The following is a 22,472-nucleotide window of genomic DNA, read 5'->3' on the forward strand; positions in this document are numbered from 1 at the left end:
GCGAATGCACTTTATAAGCGACCCCAAACCATCCACCGCCGGCGGCGGCGGCGGCGGCGTCCGGAGTGCTCCTCTATATTTAAAAAAGAAACAGCATCCGGCGCCAGGTTTCGATCCGAGGACTTTGCGGCCGCAGCGCGACGCTCTACCGACCAAGCCACGGACGCGACGGTGATATCAGTGTTAGTGACGCGCCTTATATCTTTAACGCATTCAAACTACGTCGTCAGCGGCGTGCGTTGGCGACTCAGCGGCGTTATAGCGGCTTGATAACTGCGTGGTGTACACGTGATACTACAAACCCGATGGAAGAGAAGGTGGCGAGGCGGTGGGCTGCGGGGGCCGAGCGCAAGCGCCGCAAGCGGGCCGACAACCGTGCATTCGCACTTTCACATTCTCCCCCTCGGGGAAATGCGGGGGAATTTTTGGTATTCCCCTCCCCCGATGGCATCACTGCTGACATTATGGTAGTGCAAAGTTTGATACTTTGTAAATGTTAATTGCCTTTATTTTTTGGGTGGTGGGAACAATGTCTGCTGGGGCCGGAATCAAGGGTGAGTGAGTGATCATAGGTTAGCTGTTTCAAAAGTAAACATCTTCGCACGTTGCCTTCGTGGACCTGCTAAGCACATATTACCACGCGCCATTGGGCAACTTCTAGTGCACATCTAGCCCCGTGACATGTTGCCACCCCCGTGGTTTGTCTGCAGGAACGGTACACGCCACCGCTGATAAAGCGTGAGCCGGACCATGTGTCGGAGGCTTCCAGCTCGGACAAGGAAAGCAGCAGTGGAGGAAAGCGTCGTGACAGCACTCATCAGAAAGAGCATGAGGACCCCAGGTGCCAGCTACCTTTTGACTCTGGCTTGCGAGGAACCACTGCAGCAGGGGGCGGGGGGGCTATGGGTGGCTGTGGTGGTTGTGCAGTAGCAGCCGTCTTGTCCCCTACACTGCATAAGCCATTTTATAAGTTTTTCTGGCCGATTTGCATTCACTTGTTGGTAAGGAAGGTACTTTTGAGAGTGCCGTTACCCTCATGCCGCCCTTCCCACCGATCAGCTGATCAGCTGCAATTGGCTGTAATGGCTGTAGCATGTCTAACCTGTACAACCTGTGCATGCATGAACAAACAAAAAGTGGCCATTAACAATTTAATTAGGGAAAAGTGAAATTTTCACGGCTGAGGTAGCATGAAAAATTGCAAACCATTTCATGTCATTACGGTAGCCGGTGTGGCAGCCGTGAAAGTGCATGGTTTCTATTTGGCAGTGCATTGCAGAGAAGCTTTTATTAAACCTTTGCCAAGTAGTGAAATAATGGTTTACATGAGTTGAATTCCACAATGCAGCCACAAACAGGACATTGACTAACTCACTTCAGGGTCCCTTTAATGCTAGGTGGCCATCAGCTGTAAATGCATTTGAGCTTAACTGTATTATAACGAGTGTGTGGCACTACGGAAAGCTGAGAGCGTGCTTTTGAGATGTAGCAGACTGGAGCCATCCAGCTGATTGTATGCGGTATCAATAATGGGTGGGGCAGGGTGTCTAGCGACCGGGAAAACTGGGAAAACTGGGAAAAGTCAGGGAATTTTGAGCCACCGGGGACAGTCAGGAAATTGTCAGGGAATTTTTCAATCAAGTAGTACCAGTCAGGGAAAACCACTTGGGGGCCTGCCCACACAGTTTTAGAATAGGGGAAACCAGTGTTGAAGGCTCCCAAGAAGTTACCGAACTTAACACGTTCGCGTGCGACGAAAGCGTGAGCCCCATGAAACATTTTCTGGTTTTTCTGCAAGCGAAAACGTGCCGCGCACGCCAGAGGCGCGCTCACGCCGCCGTGGAAACCACTCGCACGGTGCGTGCCGAGCCGCAGGCGTTGGCAACATGGCAGCGGCACCGGCCGCGGAGTAGTGCGTTAGGTCCAACGACCACTTATAACCGCTCTTTTAAATGCTACTGAAGGCACAAATGCAGTTTCTTGTGCAGGAAAGGAGCCACCGCAGGCACGAAATCGTCTCGACGCGGCCGTGAAAATACCGCGCTCGAATCGCCTGTAAAAACTCGCCGTGCGGTTCACGCAGCGCGCAGCTGGCTTAGGTTGCTGGGTGCACTTGTGCAGAGGGACAATGTAGATGGTGCCCTTTTTTTTTTAGCGAATTTTAAAAGGCAGTGCTTTTTGAGGGCTAATCTTGAAAGCACTTCTTTCTTATGACATCACTGGGAATTTTCAGTACATTCAGGAGCACCTGATATTGAAATAGAATTACAGTCGAATCCCGCTACAACGAAATTGACGGGACGTGCGAAAAATTTCGTTGAAGCGAAAATTCGTTGAGGCGAAATCTGCCGCAACACACCACGGAAAGGCCAGAAAAATAGCCCCGTATGCTTCCGCATCATTGGCAGCATAATACAATGTTTAGAAAAAGGAGTGACGCGCAATAACGTCATGTTTATTCGGATAACAAACATACCAATGGTTATCTGTTCTTTCACTGCACGCGAAGAACGCGTTGCGGAGTGGGGTGAAGAAATGCAGGCGCAAAACGTATTGCTGTACAACAAGGCGTGTCCACCGAGCTGATTACTTGCAGATAGCTGCTAGGCCGGCGGAAGCCCCCCTCTCACTTGTAGCAGGAGCAGTGCCGTTATCTTATCATCTGACACGGCGCGGCAGCTACTGACCTTGGCAGGTTAGACGCGCGCGCTTGCATTTAAAGGCCAACTGCACTCAAATTTCACCTCGGCCAAATTCGTTTTGAATGCGTAGTAAGTACCCCCAAATAAGCCGAGACACAAGCGGTAGCCCCGTGAAACGCCTCGTTAATCAGTCAGAAGCGTTTAAAAAGGCTCTGCCACAGACCACTCTGCACCTGCCGGCGGATCGCGTAAACAGCCATGACGCGCCTGTGACGTTCCAGCCGACGGTGGCTTTTTCCTCTGGCCAGCCACGCAGCGGGAGAACCGGTCAAGCTCTGCTGCCCCGTGCGCGCGTAGAGCTTGCGCGCAGACATTCTCCCGAACTGGTGACCGTCCGGCCGCTCGCTGGATGGCTGCAACATCACTGCAATGGCCGCGCTCTCCTCGGTTTCGGTTTCAAAATCGCCGATTTTTGCTGGCCGCTTGCGGCGTCCACGTGCGTATTTCAGCTGTTGTATTTTGCATGTTGCTTTCTTTTTAAGCAGACTATACGGAAATAGGGTTTTCAAGAAGTCGAAATTTTGAGTGCAGTTGGCCTTTAACACAACTGCGCGCTCATGACTAAGATAGGATGACTTGGCTTCAAGACCAAACACGCAAACATGATTTTTGCTCTTGGCTATTAAGAATGGTAGAAGGAAAACGGCAAGGACAGCTGCTCACAACGCATACATGACGGCGCCGCGCCTGGCCGCGCCTGGCCGCGCCAGCAGCGGAGCACATTTGTGCGATTTCAACTGGATACGGATTGGCTGTAGCTCCGGCTTGGCGAACCGGGCCTGCGCCTCATGTAAAGACGGCCAGCCACATCGTTATCACCATCAAACAATGGCGTCCGCCTATGAGTTTTTTTTTTTTTTTTTTTTTTTTTTGTGGCGGTGTGGCCGCACCGCGCATGTTTTCGGTGAAACTAAGCGTCCTGAATGTATAAAAAGTTACAGATAGCTGGCGCTATGCTTATTTTATTGTAAAATAATTGTTCAAACCCAGCCCAAATCATCGAAAATTTCGTTGAAGTGAAAGCAAGCCTGACAAATGGTTCGTTGTGGCGAGGACTTTGTTGCATGGACTTTTATGGCTGGCTGACGGGGAATTGGAAATATTTCGTTGAAGCGGAAATTTCGTTGAAGCGGCGTTCGTTGTAGCGGGGTTCGACTGTAATAATGGTTGTGTGTTCAGTGCCACCCTATAAAGAAAGTTCTTTCCTTCATGTTTAAAACAATTTCTCCTTGAGGCAAACTAAGTGAAATTTTAGTCTGCCATTTTTTTTTTTTCTGTGTTTGCTAGTTGGTTTGCAAGGTAACCAGAAGAAGGCCTAGAAATACGTTCCTGACTAAAACGTGCGAGTCAATGGCTCAGTATTACAACGTGTGATGAATACCTGCAATGTTTCTTAGCACAATTTTTTTATTTAACATTCATACCAGCCAATTAAAAGCATAGCAAACTTAAAAAAAAAGTGGGAAGAAGTCATTTTGAAAAATTGATTGGTAAAGAAAAATAAAACCAAATTCAGTGCAGTTAAACCTGGCTGTGTTTTGAGGTGAGCTATTAGCAGCAAAATAAATAAACCTTCTTAATTGATCCTTTTTTGGTTAGGTAGAGAGCTTGTGGCAGCACTCTAGCTTGTTTCCGCACTTGTAACTTCTCTTGGGACGTGCCTCCCAAAAAAATGTCCTTAAGACGTTCTTTTCAATCTTTCTTAGTTTTTAGAGCAGATTTACGACAAGGTACGCCATTCAAAGTCGTTTTTAGGCTGTCAACTCGTGAATGTGTGTCGCATGCAACTGAGTTATTGTGAAAACTCATAAAATAATAAATTTCTGCGTCAACACAGTCGTCCTTGGCATGGCTAGATTTCCTTTGCGTTACCATTATTAGTGACCGCTGCCTATTAAACATTTCATGTGCATTTTATAGACCTTTACCGGCTCAGTAGAATATGTAATTTGGCAAGACCGACTCGTAAGGTGTGTGATGTCAGTCTTGTCACCTGAACAATCTCGCTTCCATTTCGTCACTGGGGTTGACGCCGTGTTTGCCAGGCTTTATTTTTTCCTCTCTCGATCAGAGAGCAGCTGCATTGAGCTATGAATAACCAGTGCTTTTGGCAGTCGCAGTTGTCTGGTAGGCCCCATTCTGAGCAGCGCCTGCCAAGCAGAAACTGCAGTCCCTTTACGCTCAGTTAGGCTCGCCGCTTTTTGGCAACACGAGCTGGTTGTAGAAATGGGCAGCTAGTGACTTGAGGGGTAACTTCTCGTGCGGAATATCCGATAAAACCTTTTTTTTTTTCGTTGCCATCCATAATTTTCTATTCTAGCAGATGACTTGTACAGCGCCACCAGTAGGATACCGTGACTTCGTTTACGTTAGCAGTGTACACTCACCCGCCATAGAGCTAGTGCATTTCGACTAGTTTTCTACCCCATTTCGTGCGAATACAATGGATGAGAAAAAAATAAGTTGCACTGGAAAATTGAAGATGGAAAAAGCCACTGTTTTCACAAAGTGAAGATGGCGGCAACACACAAGCAAAGAACGCGATCTGAGGTGTCTGGAAAAGGTGGTTGTAGCATACAATTAACCGTGAATTTAACTAGCGTCGTGTTGTAAATTGAAATTGCGCATCCCTATATTTGTCTTGTGATGCAACGACACAATCGGCTAGCCTAAAGAAAAACAGCTGTAAACCCTCGTAATGCTGATACTAGTACCGTATTTACACAATTGTAAGTCGACTCGAATGTAGGTCGACCCCCAAAAATTGCATCTTTCAAAAAAAAAAAAAAAAGCGAGTGCCGCCTAGAAAATCGTATCACAAAGAGAAGCTCTTCCGTCAACCCACACGGCGGCTCTACCATCATCGATGCTCCCACAAGAGCCGTGCGCTCGCGGTATGCGCGGGAGATGTTAAAAAAGAAAAGCTTTTGTATAAGCACCCGCAATAACCATGCGCTGTGGGTTGAGCGGGAAGAACACATTCGCTGCGAGATGACAGCCATCGAAGCAACCGGCAGCGGCCACTGCCGCGCGATACCAAAACAAACAACATGGCAGCTGATGGAAGCGGCGGCGCGCGCGATTTACTTCTGAGCGACTAACCTCCCACCACTGCGTTCGGAAGTGTACTGAACAACGTGATACGATTTGGGCTACGATAGCGCGGCGCATTGAATCAAGGGATTTGCTAATACTCATTTTGTTTGTTAGAGACGAATAAAACGCTTCTTGACGCGTTTTTGCACGCGATTCGTGCACGTCGGCGTTGCGCGGGTGACTTTTTCACGTCCGCGTCGACGATTCCGCGCGCGGCAGCTTCTACTGCTTTTAAGTTCTACCACGCGGCAGCGGGAAGAGCCTGACGACACAGAACAGGCCCAATGCCGGAGATGTTTAGGCTTATCACGGTGGCGGATATTTGATTGGCGCTTTCCCTCGCGGCGTGGATAATGCTTTGTAGTGTCGTTTTCGACCACATTATCAGATTCCTTGCTGCACAAACGTCTTCGTTTGTGCCTTCAGTGATATCTTAGGGAGCGGTTAGAAGCGGTCGCTGGAGCTGCGCGCACCTCTTCGCGGCTGGTGACGCCGCCATGTTGCCGCCGCCGCCGTAGCTCGCAGCATGCGTGTGGTATTTGCGGCAGCGTCAGCGCGGCGCATTTTCGTGAGCAGAAAACGCCTCATGCGGGGAACGAGGGTGCAAAGCTGTCCCCACCTCGTAACACCCCCGATTTCTCGTTTCTCTTGCTGTTACTAGCGGTAGACGGTTCGACTTCGATTCTAAGTCGACCCCCCGACATTGGATTGTCAAATTTGAAAAAAAAGGGGCGACCTACAATCGTGTAAATACGGTAGTGTGTTTTTTTTTTGTCGCAATTTCTCTCCTTTTGTGCAGGGTATGACGAGGTAAAAATATAACTTACTGAAGACTGCCTTTAGGATAAATCTTGTGGCTCATGCAAAATCAGTTTCTGCTTATCTGAAATTCATGTTTGGGCCGCTTTTCTGATGGAGGCGAAAAGCAAAAACGCCCGTGTGTACGAGATTTCGGCACACGATAAAGATCCCCAAGTGGTCAAAATTAATCCGGAGCCCTCCACTACGGCGCGCCTCATCGCCTGCGTTGCGTCAGCGCGTTAAACCCCACAATCAGAAATCAGAAATTCATGTTAGGCTCTTGTTACTATGTTATACTTGTATCACATGCATTGTAGCCTTTGAAAAACAGTGAGACTGGTTCCAGATAAAATGAGCTATCTAGAATTCAGCTATCTGAGAATTCAGTGCTAGCTTTTTTGAAAATGCAGAACTCTGGATTCAAATTCCCTGATATTGCTACGTGGGCATGTAAGCCATTGTAGGACACCTCTGACTTGTTGAAAATCTTCATCAGCAACTAACAAGTGTATTACTGGTAGGTTGTACTGCATGCGCGTTTTATAGTCATAACTCCAGTGCTTTTGTGTTTTTGTGGCACTGTAGTGTGTTTACTGGGCTATTAAAGTAGATTCATGTGATGACCCCCATGGGGCACTCTTTGATAAGCAGGGCTTTGTTGGTTCATTGCTTGCTTCTATGTAAAAGACAGTTATGGTTGCTTGCCCGACCAGTTTAAGGCTTATCCTTGCTGCCCGCGTGTGGGCCACTGCTTGTGGGGATGGTCATTGGTAGCGAGGTGTTCTCGAGGGGCGCCTGTGGCAGCGTGGCTCGTGCTGTGCATCCAGGAGGCGAGGCAGCAGCGAGGGCGTGATCCGGGTGATCGATCCGAGGAGGCCGTCGACACCACCCCTGCCGCGGCCGCCTTCGCCGCCCATCCAGTCGCCGCCGCGGCCCCGCACCCCGACCAAGACGCCGCCCCTGACACCCCCGGGCTCGCCCACGCAGTCACCCGACGAGGCCGAGGAGGAGGTGCTGCCCCGGGGCCCCCGCACGCCCAAGGAGGAGGAGCCCGACGAGCCCGAGTCACCGGCCAAGCCCTCTCTGGTAAAGCTGGCACACTCAAAGCAGGCTTCACCCAGGACACCCCCAACGATAACCAATGCTACACCCATTCCAACAATCCAGACGGTATCTGCTGTGCCGCCCGCTGCCACGGTGATCCCAATGGAACCCATTGGCGATGGCCTTTTGGAGGATGATGACCTGTATGAGAGCATCACTCCCGACAGCTCTCCTGAGCATTTCCAGGCCGGCTTCCCCGAGGAAGCCGAAACCACCCCGGCCGCCAACATAGATGACGACGACGACAACGGCTTCGAGACCATCTCCAGCGAGGATGAGCCCTATCTCTCTGATGGGGACAATGGATTGGGCATGGCAAGTGTCTCTCTCTTATCCCTCTTTGTTACGCACGCAGGGCTTGTGCTGTGGCTTGTAAGGGAACTTCCGTTTTGTTGGTGGTACAGAGGGGGGGGGGGGGGGGGGGGGGTGTCGGATGAGGAGTCTCCTCCGACACAACAGCCTTCTCTTTAGAAAGAAAGCTGCAGTATTGCCAGTGAGTGCTGCCTATTCCCCCACTGGAAACATTTTTGAACTGCTCGTCAAGGATTTGTGGCATGCCTCTGTGTCCCAGCGAATTTTATCACGTTCTAACAAAGCAGGTTTCTCACGTAGCCATGGATCACCAAGGTATCTGTGCGGTATCACTTTTTACTCACTTTGCATTAAATGAGGGCAGATTTTTCTCGATTGTGCAGCTGCACCATGGCATCCGTACTGTGCCGTCTGCCTGCCTTATTTCTAGTCGGTTTACGCTTGGCTGAATGTGGTTAAAGGGGCCATGCAGACAAAACACAACTTCTGTGATTGCCTCTTTAGAAATATACTGACACCACTTTTAACGTAAACTTCACTCAAATAAACTTCATCATTAGGAAAAAAGGCAATGGTCATGCGACTCACTAGCTCATTTCCCGCAACAGAACCTATGATGTCATATGCCCAGCTGTGCGATTGGCTGAGGTCGGCAAAAGCAAATGCAAGTTATGCAGGGCTTATAATCTTGCAGCACGAGAGATTTTCGCCTAACTGTAATGCATATATTCATTTTATAGAAGTAATAATGGTGGGGTAAGCACGGAAGTTACGAAAGTAGATGTAAACATTGAAGTACTAGAGCATGCTGTTGTTGGTACTGTGCACACTTGGCTTGTTATAGCTGCACAGCAGTATGGCGCTTTCGGGTTGTCTGACACGACACAGGCCGATTGGCGTAGGCGACATTGTCTTACGTGACCCTGTTTGTCGAATATACCTCATGTTTCACAACACGGGTACTTTCTACCATAATAAAAACAAGCCAGGCGCAAATACGGTCAAAAACAAGGCAAAGGCGGGCAAAGTTCAGCCACGGTATGGTGGCGCCATCTGGGAGGACTGAGGGTATACAAGGCTCTGTAGTTCACTGAATTCCTAGTGCTGCGGTCGCGTTTACTTCAAAGCTTGCTTTTGTGACATCATTGCAGATGATCTCACGAAACACAGGCTTTGGTGGGAGGATCAAATTTTTAACTTGAATTGATTAATTCCTTAGTGAATAAAGCCTCGTTTGCTGCCAGACAAGCATTGTGGGCACTATAAAACACCAAATCTTTCGAATAAAACAAACTTATACTTTGTCTGCATGGCCCCTTTCAGAGACAGGCAGTGCTGTTCTGTGGCTCTCGTCGTAGCGTCTGACATTAAAAGCAAAGCTCTTTCTGATCATTGTTTCCCCTTCACCTTTATTATTTGCATAATCAACACCCTTTTATTTGCTTTTAAAGGGACAGACAACCGATTTTTGTCGAGTACATATTCTCTATCCCAAATGAAAGGGCATCACTTAAAGCACCTTGACGAGAAACGGTTTTGCTGATAACGCCCTAGAAATTTTTAAACCGATTTTTTTTTATCTACGAGCCGTATGTGTCCCTCCCAAAACTAATGCTGGCAACCATGACATAGAGTAGCTCGGCAACATACTTTTGTCTGCATGCGAAATAAAAAACGATATTTAAAAACTTGTTCCCAGCTAAAAAAGTTTGAATGGCAGGCTTTCCTGCTCCTTTATGTGTTTTTTTAATGCAACGGTCTATTTTGCACGAACGCGCCATCTGTTGGGATAGACGATAGGTAGAATCTGGCCGCACGTTGTGGAGGCGGGAAGTTCGATTCTCCCCAGGCGCGACGTGTCTTTTTTTTTTTTTTAAGCTGCTGTTGGCGTATTTGGAAACTGAAATCAAATATTTTGGCAGAACAAACGCCCCTGACTCAGGCAGAATTGTCAAAGCTCCTTCGCTGGGTCTGTTTACTGAACGCTGCCGTTGATTCTGGGCATGGAGGCTCAGTTAGCCACACTGAGAGGCATGCTGAGAGGCACCCAGCGACGGCGGGCGGCGTGTCTTTAGAAATTTCAGAATGATGTTTAGAAATACATATGCAATTTAACCTTGTACAAATACTTGTTTTAAAAGGTTTTCAATACGCGAATAAACGTTTCAGCAGTTACAGTAGCTGCTAGGTTTGCAGGTCACGTGACAGGGACACATATTGTAGTGTCAAGTTTCGACACTACGAACCGCCACCCTTCCGATTTCAGGAAGTTTGCTGCCAAATTAAAATTATTTCCGCCTGTTTGTTTAGAAATTGCTTGTGCTTATCGGGCTATATAAAACGCTGGCTTTCATATGAGCTAGAGAACATATACGCGACAAAAATCGGTTGTCCGTCCCTTTAAGGTAAAGAGGAAACAATGGAGCACACAGGGCCAATATTGCAAAAAAATTAGGTTAGGCATATACTTACCCTTCATGAAAAATGCTTCCATTTGTTTTTTATGCATCCTTTCACTAATAAATGCGATGCATTGCACAGTTGCACGTGTTTAGGAGTCTATGTGTTTTTGTCTGAATTAAGTCTTGTGAACCTTTGCTGAAGTGAACCATTGCTGAAGTATTTAGCATTCCCGTTTATAAATGCATGAACTTATGGAGCAGCTTGAAAAGAATGCCTTTTGCTCTTTTTACTGGACATACTGCAAAGTTGCATTGTTCGTAACCTAATGGACTTTGGGTTGTGGAGGGGCTGCATATGGAGTAAGTCTAGTTAATTAAATGATGCGCAAGTGTTGTGTTTTGTGTCGTGCTTTTGCATACAAGCTATACAGAAAATGGATGTGCAAATACTTTTGATGGAATTCTGGAGGGCACACACGTAGTGGAGAATGGTGAAGTTTTTTTGGAAACAACTGGGACTACCCCTCCGCTTTTTTTTTTATATTGCAATTTGTTTAGTTGCTATTATGTTAGACCAGTGGTTCTCAGCCGTTACTGCCCCGGGGACCCCTTTGGGGTTGGCGAAAGTGATGGTGGACCCCATGATGGAGCATATGTTGATCGGTGTCATAATGTCAAACAACTTGTACTTGCAGCTTACATCGCTCACACACTTCCCCGATTCCCGCCTTTTCTGCTTGACGTTAATGACGATGAGCATCATAATGCTGAACAATTTGCTCTTGAATCTAAAACTCTGCCTTTTCTGTGTCTGTTTCTTTTCTTCTCATAGCTGGCGTAATGTGCAAAAATCAGATGTTAAAACATGTGCTACGTGGAGAAACTAAGCGTACACGTAATGTGGCGAAGCCACCTTTTTGCATTGCAAGAAAGTGCTAGTTAGCAAAATCGAGAAAAGAATGGCGGGAGGGGAGGGGGAGGGGAGGCTTTGAGCGAGGCTTCGTGGACCCCTCAAATGCTCTCGCGGACCCCCTGGAGTCCGCGGACCCCCATTTGAGAACCACTGTGTTAGGCAATGGCTACAATTTAGTATGAGTACATGTCGCACAGAACTTCATTTTGTCACAGGCGATAAAGGAACAATTGTCAGAGGCTGGTTTTGCTGGGCAGCAATGGGTTATTTATTGTTGTTTTTTTTTGGCAGCGTGCGTAGTATTTGCTTTATCAAGTTCTTTTTTCAATAGAGCTATTGCATGCAGTTGCAAGCATTTGTTTCTGCACTCCCTTGGGGGATGCTGTCAGGCAAGGCCTTCAGGTAAAAATGAGGCTCTTTATTAACGACACTGTAGAACTTGGAGCACTTGTGGTGCCTGGCTCCCCTGGTCCGTCTTCATTTTCTGGGTTGTGAATTCGTGCATAATTTCAAGGCTTGCAATAAACTTTACTGTGCATGGTATCAGGGATACAAGCAATATGGTGAGAGCTTTGTATGTGCTGACGTGCGCCTGAAAACTATTAAACTTTTGGCATGCTCACAGTGATCACTTTCTCTCTGCACTCCCAGTTTATGAGAACAGATTGTAACGTTTCATACTCCCGTCACATGGCACTTTCATCAGTCGCGATTGGGTCGATCCAGATGGGGCTCAGTCCGGATCGGGTGCTACTACATGGCCAGTTTTAATCGCAGTGGTGGAACTGTTGTGCCCATTGTGCCAAGCTGCGCCAAGAGGCTCGTCCGGCTCCGTTCTGCTCCAAGAGCATATTAATTTAAATAATTGCTCCATGTCAGCTCCAAAACAGTCGCAGGGTTATGGCAGTTTCTACCGGGAGCGGAAACGAAACTGAATGCTGTGCTGCCATTTTCCATGAGGTGGCGCCTGAGTGTTTCCGTTTTTCTATTTCCTGTTCGGCCGTGATGTTTTTGACCCCAGATTGGGCAGATATTTTTTAATGTGCTAAAAGTGGGGATAGCTCAGTATTAAATGTTGAGTAAAAGTTGTTTGAATTTTTGTGTTTACCAGAAGTAAAAATTGCAAATGAATGATGCTTGACCCTGGAAATCTGCTCCAAAACAGAATTGACCTTGTCCAAAGCGGCCTCAGAACTGCCCTTTGAGTGCTCCAAAATAACATTATTCCTGCTCCCTGAACTGCTCGAAAAGGCACAAGCCCACCTCCACCCCCGCGTATCGCTTGAAAATGCTAACATGTAGTTAAAACACTGATAACTAGTATGTTTGTATTGTTGGCCTGTAATACATCACTGCTGTCCATATTATGTCGCTGCAGCACGAAATTTCCAAGGTTTTTCAATACTTTTTGCAAAAAAAAACATCTTTGTGGCTGGGATGTTAGTTAAAGGAGCCATGAAGAGAAAACACAAGTTTGGTTCATTCAAAAGATTGTCTCGTTAGAATCATACTGACACCACTTTTAACGTAAGCTTCGCTCAAATAAGCTACATAATTAGGAAAAACGGGAATGGTCATGCGACCCACCAGCTCATTTCCCACAACAGAACCTATGTCGTCACATGGGCTAAGCTCTGCGATTGGCGGAGGCTGGCAGAAGCAGACGCAAATTAGGTAGAACTTACAAACTAGACGAACGAGCGATTTGCGCTTAAATTTAGGGCACATTCTTTACAAAGCAATAAGAATGATGGGACAAACAGTGGAAGTTACGAAAGCACATGTAAACATAGAAGTACTGATGCGTTCTGCTGTTCGTACTGCGCACAGCATGCTTGGTTTCGCTGCACAGCACTACGGGGCTTGGGGTTGTCTCAGACGACACTGGCCGATTGACGCAAGCAATGGTGTCTTACGTGACCCCATTTGTCGAGCGAGCACTGTTTCACGGAACGAATATTTTCTCCCAGAACAAAAACAAGCCAGGTTTAAATGCGGGCAAAAACAAACCAAACGCTTGCCACGGTATGGTGGCGCCATCTAGGTTACGGAACGTAAAGAAACGCGGGAACAAACCAACACCGCTGTACAGGGTGGAGACAACCTTTGAACGGTCCCGTGCCGCCGCAATTGGGCCAACGGGCTCAACGCGTTATTCTTTTCGTTTCCCACGAGACCTAGCAACGCGAAACAGACAATATGATTCAAACTTCTTCAGTAAACCGCGTTGCGGCGATAATTTTAGCGCGGTTTTGACACAATGACTTGCTTCGGCGGCGAGCGAGCAACCGAAAATGGCGGCGCCAGCGTATACGTGTCTCTACCCTGTACGGCGGATGCGTGAATGAAGGTACTCTTGGCTGCAGAGCGGTCGGTTTCAGTGATGTCACTTGGGACCACGAAAACGCACGATTGAGCGGGAAAATCAAAATTTTAACCTAAATTGTTTAATTTCTCAGTGAATAAAGCACCGTTTGTATCCGGACAAGCGCTGGGGGCACTATAAAACACGAAATCTTTCGAATAAAACCAACTTGCATTTTCTCTTCATGGCTCCTTTAAGTCAGTTACCAAGGGCTAGATTTTTCAATTGAACAAAATTGTATTCTGTCTTCATGGCCCCTTGAAGCACTAAGCTACTCATGTGGTCAGAAATATCATAACAACGGGGTGCGTTGGCGCTGTGCAGAGTAACAGCAAACCCTAGGTCGACGCCAGGCTCGCGTCGTGGTGAGGAAAAACCGTCGTTTTGCAGGCAACAATAAAGTTATACCTAACCTAACCTAACAATCAAGGTTGCTGTAATTACTGCAAGAAAAAAGTGAATTCGCAACTATAGTTGTCAAACTCATAATCTCAAGTTACTGCATTGTAATTGAGAATTTCCTCTTGTATGTGCCGCACAAACAAAATCTGCTGTTTGAGGACACCGGCGACTAACCAGGGTGCTCACGGGGAGCCATCCACCAACTTCCAGGGTATTGTGAGCACTGGTGGATATTCCTGAGCAACATTTCACAGCATGCTTGTTTTTGGTAGCACTTTTGCCAAAACTGTCCCTATTAGGTATATTTCAGTGTTTCTAAGTTGTGGGGCTGCATGAGTCTGGAAGAAACTGGCCTTTGCTATCTCACTGTGATGCAGTGCCCCTACTTGGCAGTCCCACGTAACTGCATATGACTTTGGGGTAACTTGTGACGGGCACAGTTACAATGTCTGGTGTAAGTTGCAGCTGTTGCAGGAAATCAGTCCGGGTGCCATTTCTGGTCTCAGCCCTAGGGGTGTTAAAATTATTTTTGAAGTGCCCTGTCTTATCTGTGTGATTGGGTAGCAGGCGCAGAAGCAGTAACTCTTCTATAAGTGTGCTTCTGGCAAGTTTGTTGTGGCAGATTGTAAGGTACCACTGTTATGTTGTTCAAAAAGAACCTTGAATTTTTGTGGGGCTTGTCTGTAACGCCTCGAAAATGGCTGGCCGTTGAGAGTTTCATGCCTTTGCTAAAGGAGTGTTGAGAGAAAAGTGACGAGTCGGACTAAGGTGGAATTACTTGGAAATTTGAGTTTCTTTTTTTAGGAAATTTGAAGCCTGGCTGTAAGTTCCCAAAGGTGTTTTTATAGCAAAAGCAATATTGCTGGGGCCCAACATGCACATTTAGGCAAGGAACATGCATCAACTTAAGATACGGAAGGAGTTTTTGTGTGTACTGTATGCGACATCACTGTCACTATAGATGCCTGTGCAATCAAGTGTCTATTTTATTTCCTGCTTCTCCTTCACTGGGCTTGAAATTTTAATCCATGAATAACTTAAATGTTCCCTGTCTGGTGTTTGTCACTGGCCTATTTTCGACCCTTATATTTTTCAGTGAAATCGAGAGACAAAAATCAACACTAAGCGTGCATTACTTCCTGAAAAACCAGACACTGGAATGGTTAATAAGCGAAGCTGCAGTTTCAAGCTGCCGCAAGTATAATTTTTGGAACCGATCTGCTGCTGTCAAGACTGTGCGCTTGGCTTTGTGCCATCATGGCTAAGAAGTGTGATTTACAGTGTTGTCCATTCATCTAGTGATCCAGAAACTTTCTCTTCGTCTATAAGGCGTTGCAAAGACACACTAGCAGGCTGGGCCAGCTGGCTGCAGAAGATAGGAGGGGCACTTGTGAGGAGGTGGCTAGACGGGCTGAGCAGGTTCCACACTGTGCGCATACCATGCTGACCCATTCTTGCATGCGAGGCACTCGGGGTCACTTTTGCAGACCAGGTGCTGTACTGATGTTACATGGGGCAGAATAATGCTTCGCAAACATTTATGGCTAGTTTCCAGTTGTGTTTGCTATAAGTAGCAAGGCACTTCATAACAGACTGTTAGAGAATCATACAAGTTGCCTTGCCAGAGTGAGGTGGCTCATGCTAATAACATAGGGAACAGCTCAGTAACAATAATAAAAAGTAATAATAAACTTCCTTTGTAATCGATTGTTTTAGACTGGAGTCAGCTAGGCCACATTGTAAAAGCCTTGAAACGAGCTTGCGATTTTCAGCGAACGGATTAACACTTGCCATCAAATGTATCGGCATCATGCTCATCATATTCACCTGATGCAGCTGAAGGAATTACGGTAACACCGTTTATGTCAAGAGTTGCATGCATATTTTGAAACATTGGAAAAATGGGTTAGTTGGTGGGTTGATGAGCGGCCTCTAACTCTTCAGAACCAGATATTAAACCTTTTAGCTAATGCATCATAGTTAAATGTACATATGGCTACTAAGCCTTCTCTGGAGTGTAATGTCTGCCTATGGCTGTATGACTTCCTAGAATAGGAATTAGGTTGGTCTTGTACCCGGTTTGTCAAAATAAAGTACGCATGATTTACTAGAAAAACTTGGCATTTTATACCAAATGAAAGGGCTCATGTTGAACTTTTCATATATATTTTTGTGCCCGAACGGTTGGTTGCAAATGTATTAATTTTAATATGTGTTTTATGGAACTGTGCTGTTGATTAAAAACATGACTGTTGTACCTCGCATGTGGAGGCTAAGTTTCCGTGTCATTTGCTGCTTCCGCATAGCAGGAGCTCCATAGTGATCGCATGTGATAATGTTTCAGGTCGAGGTGGACTATGAGGGGGAGGATTCTTGGAACTACCTCTCAACTTTCGATCCCTTCCAGTGTGAATTGTCTCCTCTGCGCGTAAGTACTTTGCTGAAATATAGTTACGGGTCTGTGACTGTGACTGTTGGCTAACATAACTCTGTTCGCTATCATATTTCTTGCTGATAGTATTTTAAAGATCCAAGCTTGACGCCGTACGAAGTGGAGAAAGCAAAAAAGTGTGGTGACACACCTAGAGATGTGTCCGAAGAAGCTCTCAAGGTGTTTGAGAGCCTGTCAGCATTTGATGGCCGAGAGCATTCAGACAGGTGAGTTCCTTTGGACACTGGAAACAGTATTCACATACGTGGTTGCAGTCCCAAATTGGCATTTTGACATGCACTTATGGGTTACCATGGTGTCGTGCCAGTGTTGAGTTTTTAAGAGTGCAACACAATAGCTGAGCAGGAGCAGACATAGATACACCATCTGCACTCGAAGATGACTACTCTGAAGAGTGTCCTGCAATGGTGGGTGGCACCGCACCCACCGCGCACGGGTTCCCTCTGGGCTGCCTAGCGATGGCCCCATGGCGGGGTCTGCATTCGCCTCAGATGAAGGAGGACATCAGGATCACAGCTCCACTGGGAAGATTCTGCGGCAGGTGGAAACTTTCCCTGTGACTTGCATTTGTCATGACCTTAGCGAGCAATCGGGATTTTTGCATTGTGCCACCGACACCAGCTTTTCTGTGGCACAAGCTCCTTAATGCTGCTGCATTGAAACACTGAGACAAGAAAGAAGAACTTCTAAACACAAATCATAGCAGATACCAATATCAAAATATTACGTTTCAAGGTGCTACCAAGAGGACTGTAATGTACCAGTGTTTAAAGGGGCGGTGAAGACAATATGCGAATTTGGTTCATTCAAAAAATAACCTTGTTAGAATAACACTGACACCACTTTTAGCGCAAACTTCGCTCAAATAAGCTGTATACTGAGGAAAACAAAGAATAGGCATGCAACATCGTAGCTACTCTTCCACACTCAACTTGTGCCGTATTATGAGCAGCTCAATGGGGTTGGCTGAGGCTGACAAAATCCAACGCAAATTAAACAGGGATTATAATCTTGCAGAACAAGCTATTTGTGTTTAAATTTAGTGCACGTTCTTTTTATCGCTTTAAGAATGGTAGGAACCCACTGCAGTTGCTCAATGGCTAAGGCGTTGTGCTGCTGAGCACGAGGACGAGGGTTCGATTTTCGGCCACAGTGGCCGCTTTTCTGATGGAGGCGAAGAGCAAAAACGCCCATGTGTATGAGATTTCGGCGCATGGTAAAGATCCCCAGGGGGTCAAAATTAATCCGGAGCCCTCTACTGCGGCGCTCCTCATTGCCTGCATTGCGTCAGCGCATTAAACTCTGCAATCAATTAAGAATGGTAGGGTAAACAACGGAAGTTACGAACGAACATGTAAACATAAAAGCATCAGTGCGTACTGCACACACTATGCCAACCATAACTGCACAGCCGTCCGGTGCGTTGGGCTTGTCTGGCATGGCACTGGCAAAGTGGCATAAGCGACATTGTCTTACGTGATCCTGTTTGTTGAGAATATCCAATGTTTCATGAAACGATTGCTATCAATCGTTACAAAAATTAGTCAAGTACAAATCTGGTCGAAAACAAAGCGAGTGCGGGCAGTGGTCCTGAGTGGTATTGGCCGCGAGGGCCACCACTGCAGAGGCTGGTGCTGCAATTGTTTTGACATCACTTGTAGGATCGCTGTTCCTACCATGCTGCGTTGTTTGCTAGCAGCGCATGACACTTTGTTTAGGACACGCTTTTAAGTGTATGTTCGTGTTCATTTTCGGCGTTCGAAGTTAATTCTCTGTGCGTGAATTGTAGTTTGACCTCATGGGGACTTTATAACCCTATCAACTGTGGTAGGCTGCCCACAAACAACTTGAGCGTGGTGGTGTATGCGGATGTATGCAACCAAACCTGGTGTAAGCGAAAGCTGCGGCTCGTTTCCCTGATCAACATTGAAGGCTACAACGATCGCGGAGCTAAATTTCTAGATTCCGCTCATTGTTCGCAAGAAATGGATAAAGGAGGAAATCATGAAGCGTTTACTGCACGCAGAAACGCTCGGCACACACGCTCGCCGTGCCGGCCCGCACGGCCCACGAAGCGGCTCGAACCGACGCAGGTCATGGCAGCAACACCTTGTCGCCGCTTATTAAAATCACCCTGATCACGGAAAAGAAGTTTCACGTGTGCGGAAGTGGATGTTAGTGCGGTGAAAAATTGTGCTAGGTAGTGTCATCAGTGGTGATTTTGAAAGCCGCAATCAAATATCTGCCGCGATGTATGCCGACCGGCCGCAAAGGTTGGTCCCGGCACCACCAGCCCGTTCACGCACGGCGTGGCGAGCGACTGAAGGATGGTGATACCTGCACACAAGAATCGACAGAGACCGTGGCTTGATCATCGATCGCCTAAATGGCAATCACCGCGAATACAAAGTTCCCTATACAAGAAAGGGGGTGACAGTGTGGTGAAAAGTTGTGTTAGGGATTGTCATTTGCAACTGTAACAATAGCAGCAATGTAATATCTGCCGCAATGCTAAGCCGAGTCCGAGCAGTCGAAGCTGGCTGCGAGCTGTTGTAGAATAAGGTGAGCGTGTTGCGTTTGGGTTCCTCCAACTTCTTGGGTTCCGCTATTCTAAAAGTCTCCATTACCCCAACTCATTACATCGCGACGTATTTTGCCTCGTACACAGCTTCGCCTTCTGTGAGCAGTCGTGAGCTGTCGAACTTGATGCTAGGGAAAGGCAGGCTCACTGTAACCAGACAAAAGACCACGTTGCAATTATGAATTCCCACAACGAGTTCTTAATGAAGAGTTAGACCAGCGGGTTTAGACCAGCCTGAGTGCGCGTGCGAGAAGGCACCATTGCTTGCCCTGTCTTTCATTAAACCGGAAATAGACTACTCCATGTTGTGGAGAACAAGAGAAAACTCCCCGGCTCGTGATATATCGAAGGCTGCCGAAGAGAGCATCATGAGTCACCCCCCCTCTCGTGGAGAGAGTGCTCAGCCTTCGTTGCTTACTCGAGGGTCAAGCTGAGAGGGAACGCTTATGCACGGTTTAAATCTGGCTTAACTCCGGTGATACTTACCGAATTTTCATAATTCTTGCGGAAGGAGATTGCTGGGGCAAATAGACTTCACCCCGAAATGCATTCTGAATAGTTGGTGGTAAGTGGTGCAAGGTCCCTTTAAGTGCAACTCATCTTATTCTAAAAGTGTACCTTTTCTTAACCCTTTGAGGGTCGAATTTTTTTTAAAGAAAACTTTCCCATATAATCAAATTACTTTATTGCGAATTTTGAATGTACAAAATGTGTAAAGTCGAGAGTAGATTGTAAAAAAAAAATTCAGGAACAGTATCACAGTCGGAAGAGTCATCTCTGTCTGTGTCAAGAGAATGGGCAGTTCTTTCGGCTATATCGCCACTTTGCCGTGCATCTGAAGAACTCGAAGGAAACTCAATAAGAACAAGGAGCGATAATACTTAGTGAGAGTCAGTGATAAACAAGCTAAGAGCAGCGCCAATACAGAGAGAAATCAACTTCCGCTGCCCCTGCAAGGGATTGCCGAATCAACTTTTGTGCGCCTCAGTTGCGGTCACGTCGCGAAAATGAAACCACGAAAGGGCGTTGACACAGACCGCATGACGTGCTGAAGCTAGAGAGTTCTGTTTATCTCCGCCAGGAAGTAGCACAAATTTCAAATGCTTCTTTAAGTCTTAGGAGGTGGCAGCACCTCCCAGTGAGCATGCATCGTCATTATGGCGCGAGATTTCAAACAGGGGGTCGAAATCTTACCCTTATGGCTAAGACCTTGTGGGTCGGAAAACCGCCGCCGTACATATACGAAGGGGGGAAGGGGGGGGGGGGGGGGGGGGTACATGTGTGTATGATACATTTGTATACATGAATTTTCTTTTATTTTTTTCAGATGGGTAGAAGCTATGGAAAATGCTGCTGTTCATCTGAGTGCTGATGCACTAGTTGAGCTATTTGAGAACAAAAAGTTTGAAGGTAGGCCAAAGTTTCATGCTAGGTTGAAGGATTCTCTAGGCTAATTACTAGTCATTGCATGAAACACCTTCGATGCTCAAAATGTGTTACCCGATGTAGACCTCAAAGTAGGCGACCATGATTCCCGGCCGCGGCGGCCGCTTTTCTGATGGAGGCGAAAAGCAAAAACGCCCGTGTGTACGAGATTTCGGCGCACGATAAAGATGCCCAGGTGGTCAGAATTAATCCGGAGCCCTCCACTACGGCGCGCCTCATCGCCTGCGTTGCGTCGGCGCGTTAAACCCTACAATCAATCAATCAAGTAGGCGACCATGCTAGTTTTCTTTAAGGGCAACTGCACTCATATTTTGCTGTCAAGTAAAGTGTACGAAAAAAGAGCAGTAGTAACTGCAAAACTGTGTTTGAAATAGGAACAAGCGCTATACAAATGACTCCTAAACAGTGACATTTCTGAAATGAGACTGAACAAAAAGCAGCTATATTACTGCTGGCTAGATGTGATAAACTTTAGGGAATGCAAGTGGGTGAACTGGTAGCAGCAGCTGCACGGTTTTGGTTGTGAATGTAGATTGTGGGCAGCGCATAAATGCAGTTTCTGTTAGAAGTGGTATCGCATTGTAAAAGAACGGACGAACGAACAGACCCAGCATACACCGTTATTAGAGCATAAGTGTTTAAAATAAAAATGTGACTTAGAATACGAACTGTTAAAATGGGTTGGAGCTTGATGATCTGCTTTGGAGAGGGGAGAATGACGGATTTAGTATGTAAAAGGCATGTTGAAGGGATGCCAGTGTATGTCCACTGGAAAGTTAGGTTAGATTTCCCCAATGCTGTCACACCTGTAAAAAGCCTGCGCTCTAGTGGCATAGACTGCGTGGTTCCTTTTCACTACTTTGGTGTCATATGCTTGTACTATTCTTGGTATTGACTCTGCCATTTGTTGGCTTTACTGACTGTGAACTTGTTTTGCTAATCCACTTTACACGACTCTTATCATCCACTGAGTACTGTAGGTGAGGCCGCTTTCAGGTCAGTATGCTAATTTGAAAATTTATGGCTGTGTGTATTTGGTCTGACTTGAATTGGTATTGGGTGAAGCTTTAAAAGTTACTATTTTGTTTTGTTCAGATGGTGTGTAAGATTGTTTCAAACACTGGTCATTTATGGTCGGTTTCTGTTTAAAAAAAAAAAAGTCCAAACACTTGTTTTTTCTTTTGTGGAGCTTGTTTATGCATGTACATTGAAATTATCTAGCCATCCAGGCAACGTTTGAAGCGCAGTTATGTTTTACACCTGCAGCTGCAGCTAATACATTGTTGAGCTGGGTGGAAGAAGGGCTGAGCCTGAAAGCAGCCCTGAATCAGCCCCAGCCGGCCTACAAGGTTCGGCACATGAAGGCGGGAATTCGCTTGGCCACGGTGCTTTTCCTGACTGGCGAAGAAATTGTCTCAAAGTTGCTGGTAAGTGGAGCTCACGCCTTACCTTTACATGCCGTTGATTTGGGACGTTGGAATGGCCTTATCGAGCTGTGCTGGGTTTCGCCCAGCGTTGGGCTCCCTTCCACCCAAGCCTATTCCTGGATGTCGTGAGTTTTTTGCCGGCATATGCGGCATTTTAACGAATTTAGGTGGGATGGTATGTTTTGTGACCAGTAGGAAACACTGACATATGTATCGCAACAGCATCGAGAGCACTGTCAGGGCATTCTCACTTTTTTTTAATCAATACATTTCTTGATAATGTTTTCCCTGCATTTATGCTTGATGTTTCTCCAAATTAGGTGAGGTGAGGACAAAATTTTATATTTGTGAAGAGGACACTTATTTCTACAAAGAAAGATCTCTTTAATTAGCCGTAAAAAGTTTTCATGGTTGAGTGAAGTAAGAGGCAGGGTCAGGTGATTTTATGTTTACTGGCAGCATCTTGTTA

The 22,472-nt window shown here is 46.6% G+C and overlaps 1 protein-coding gene across 1 annotated transcript in view; it reads left to right on the forward strand.

The window, feature by feature from the left end:
* The window catches only part of Vir (VIR_N domain-containing protein), a 182,552-nt gene that overhangs the window by 46,691 nt on the left and 113,389 nt on the right, over positions 1–22,472 (forward strand). The window contains exons 9-14 of the mRNA XM_077686406.1: positions 711–841; positions 7,427–8,018; positions 16,442–16,525; positions 16,616–16,755; positions 20,458–20,540; positions 21,843–22,003. Of these exons, the coding sequence (XP_077542532.1) occupies positions 711–841; positions 7,427–8,018; positions 16,442–16,525; positions 16,616–16,755; positions 20,458–20,540; positions 21,843–22,003 (1,191 nt within the window). The remainder of the gene's footprint in view (positions 1–710; positions 842–7,426; positions 8,019–16,441; positions 16,526–16,615; positions 16,756–20,457; positions 20,541–21,842; positions 22,004–22,472) is intronic.

This window comes from Haemaphysalis longicornis, unplaced genomic scaffold (genome assembly GCF_048455015.1).
Source record: "Haemaphysalis longicornis isolate Haplotype H1 unplaced genomic scaffold, Haemaphysalis longicornis Haplotype H1 scaffold_1, whole genome shotgun sequence".
NCBI classification, from domain to species: domain Eukaryota; kingdom Metazoa; phylum Arthropoda; class Arachnida; order Ixodida; family Ixodidae; genus Haemaphysalis; species Haemaphysalis longicornis.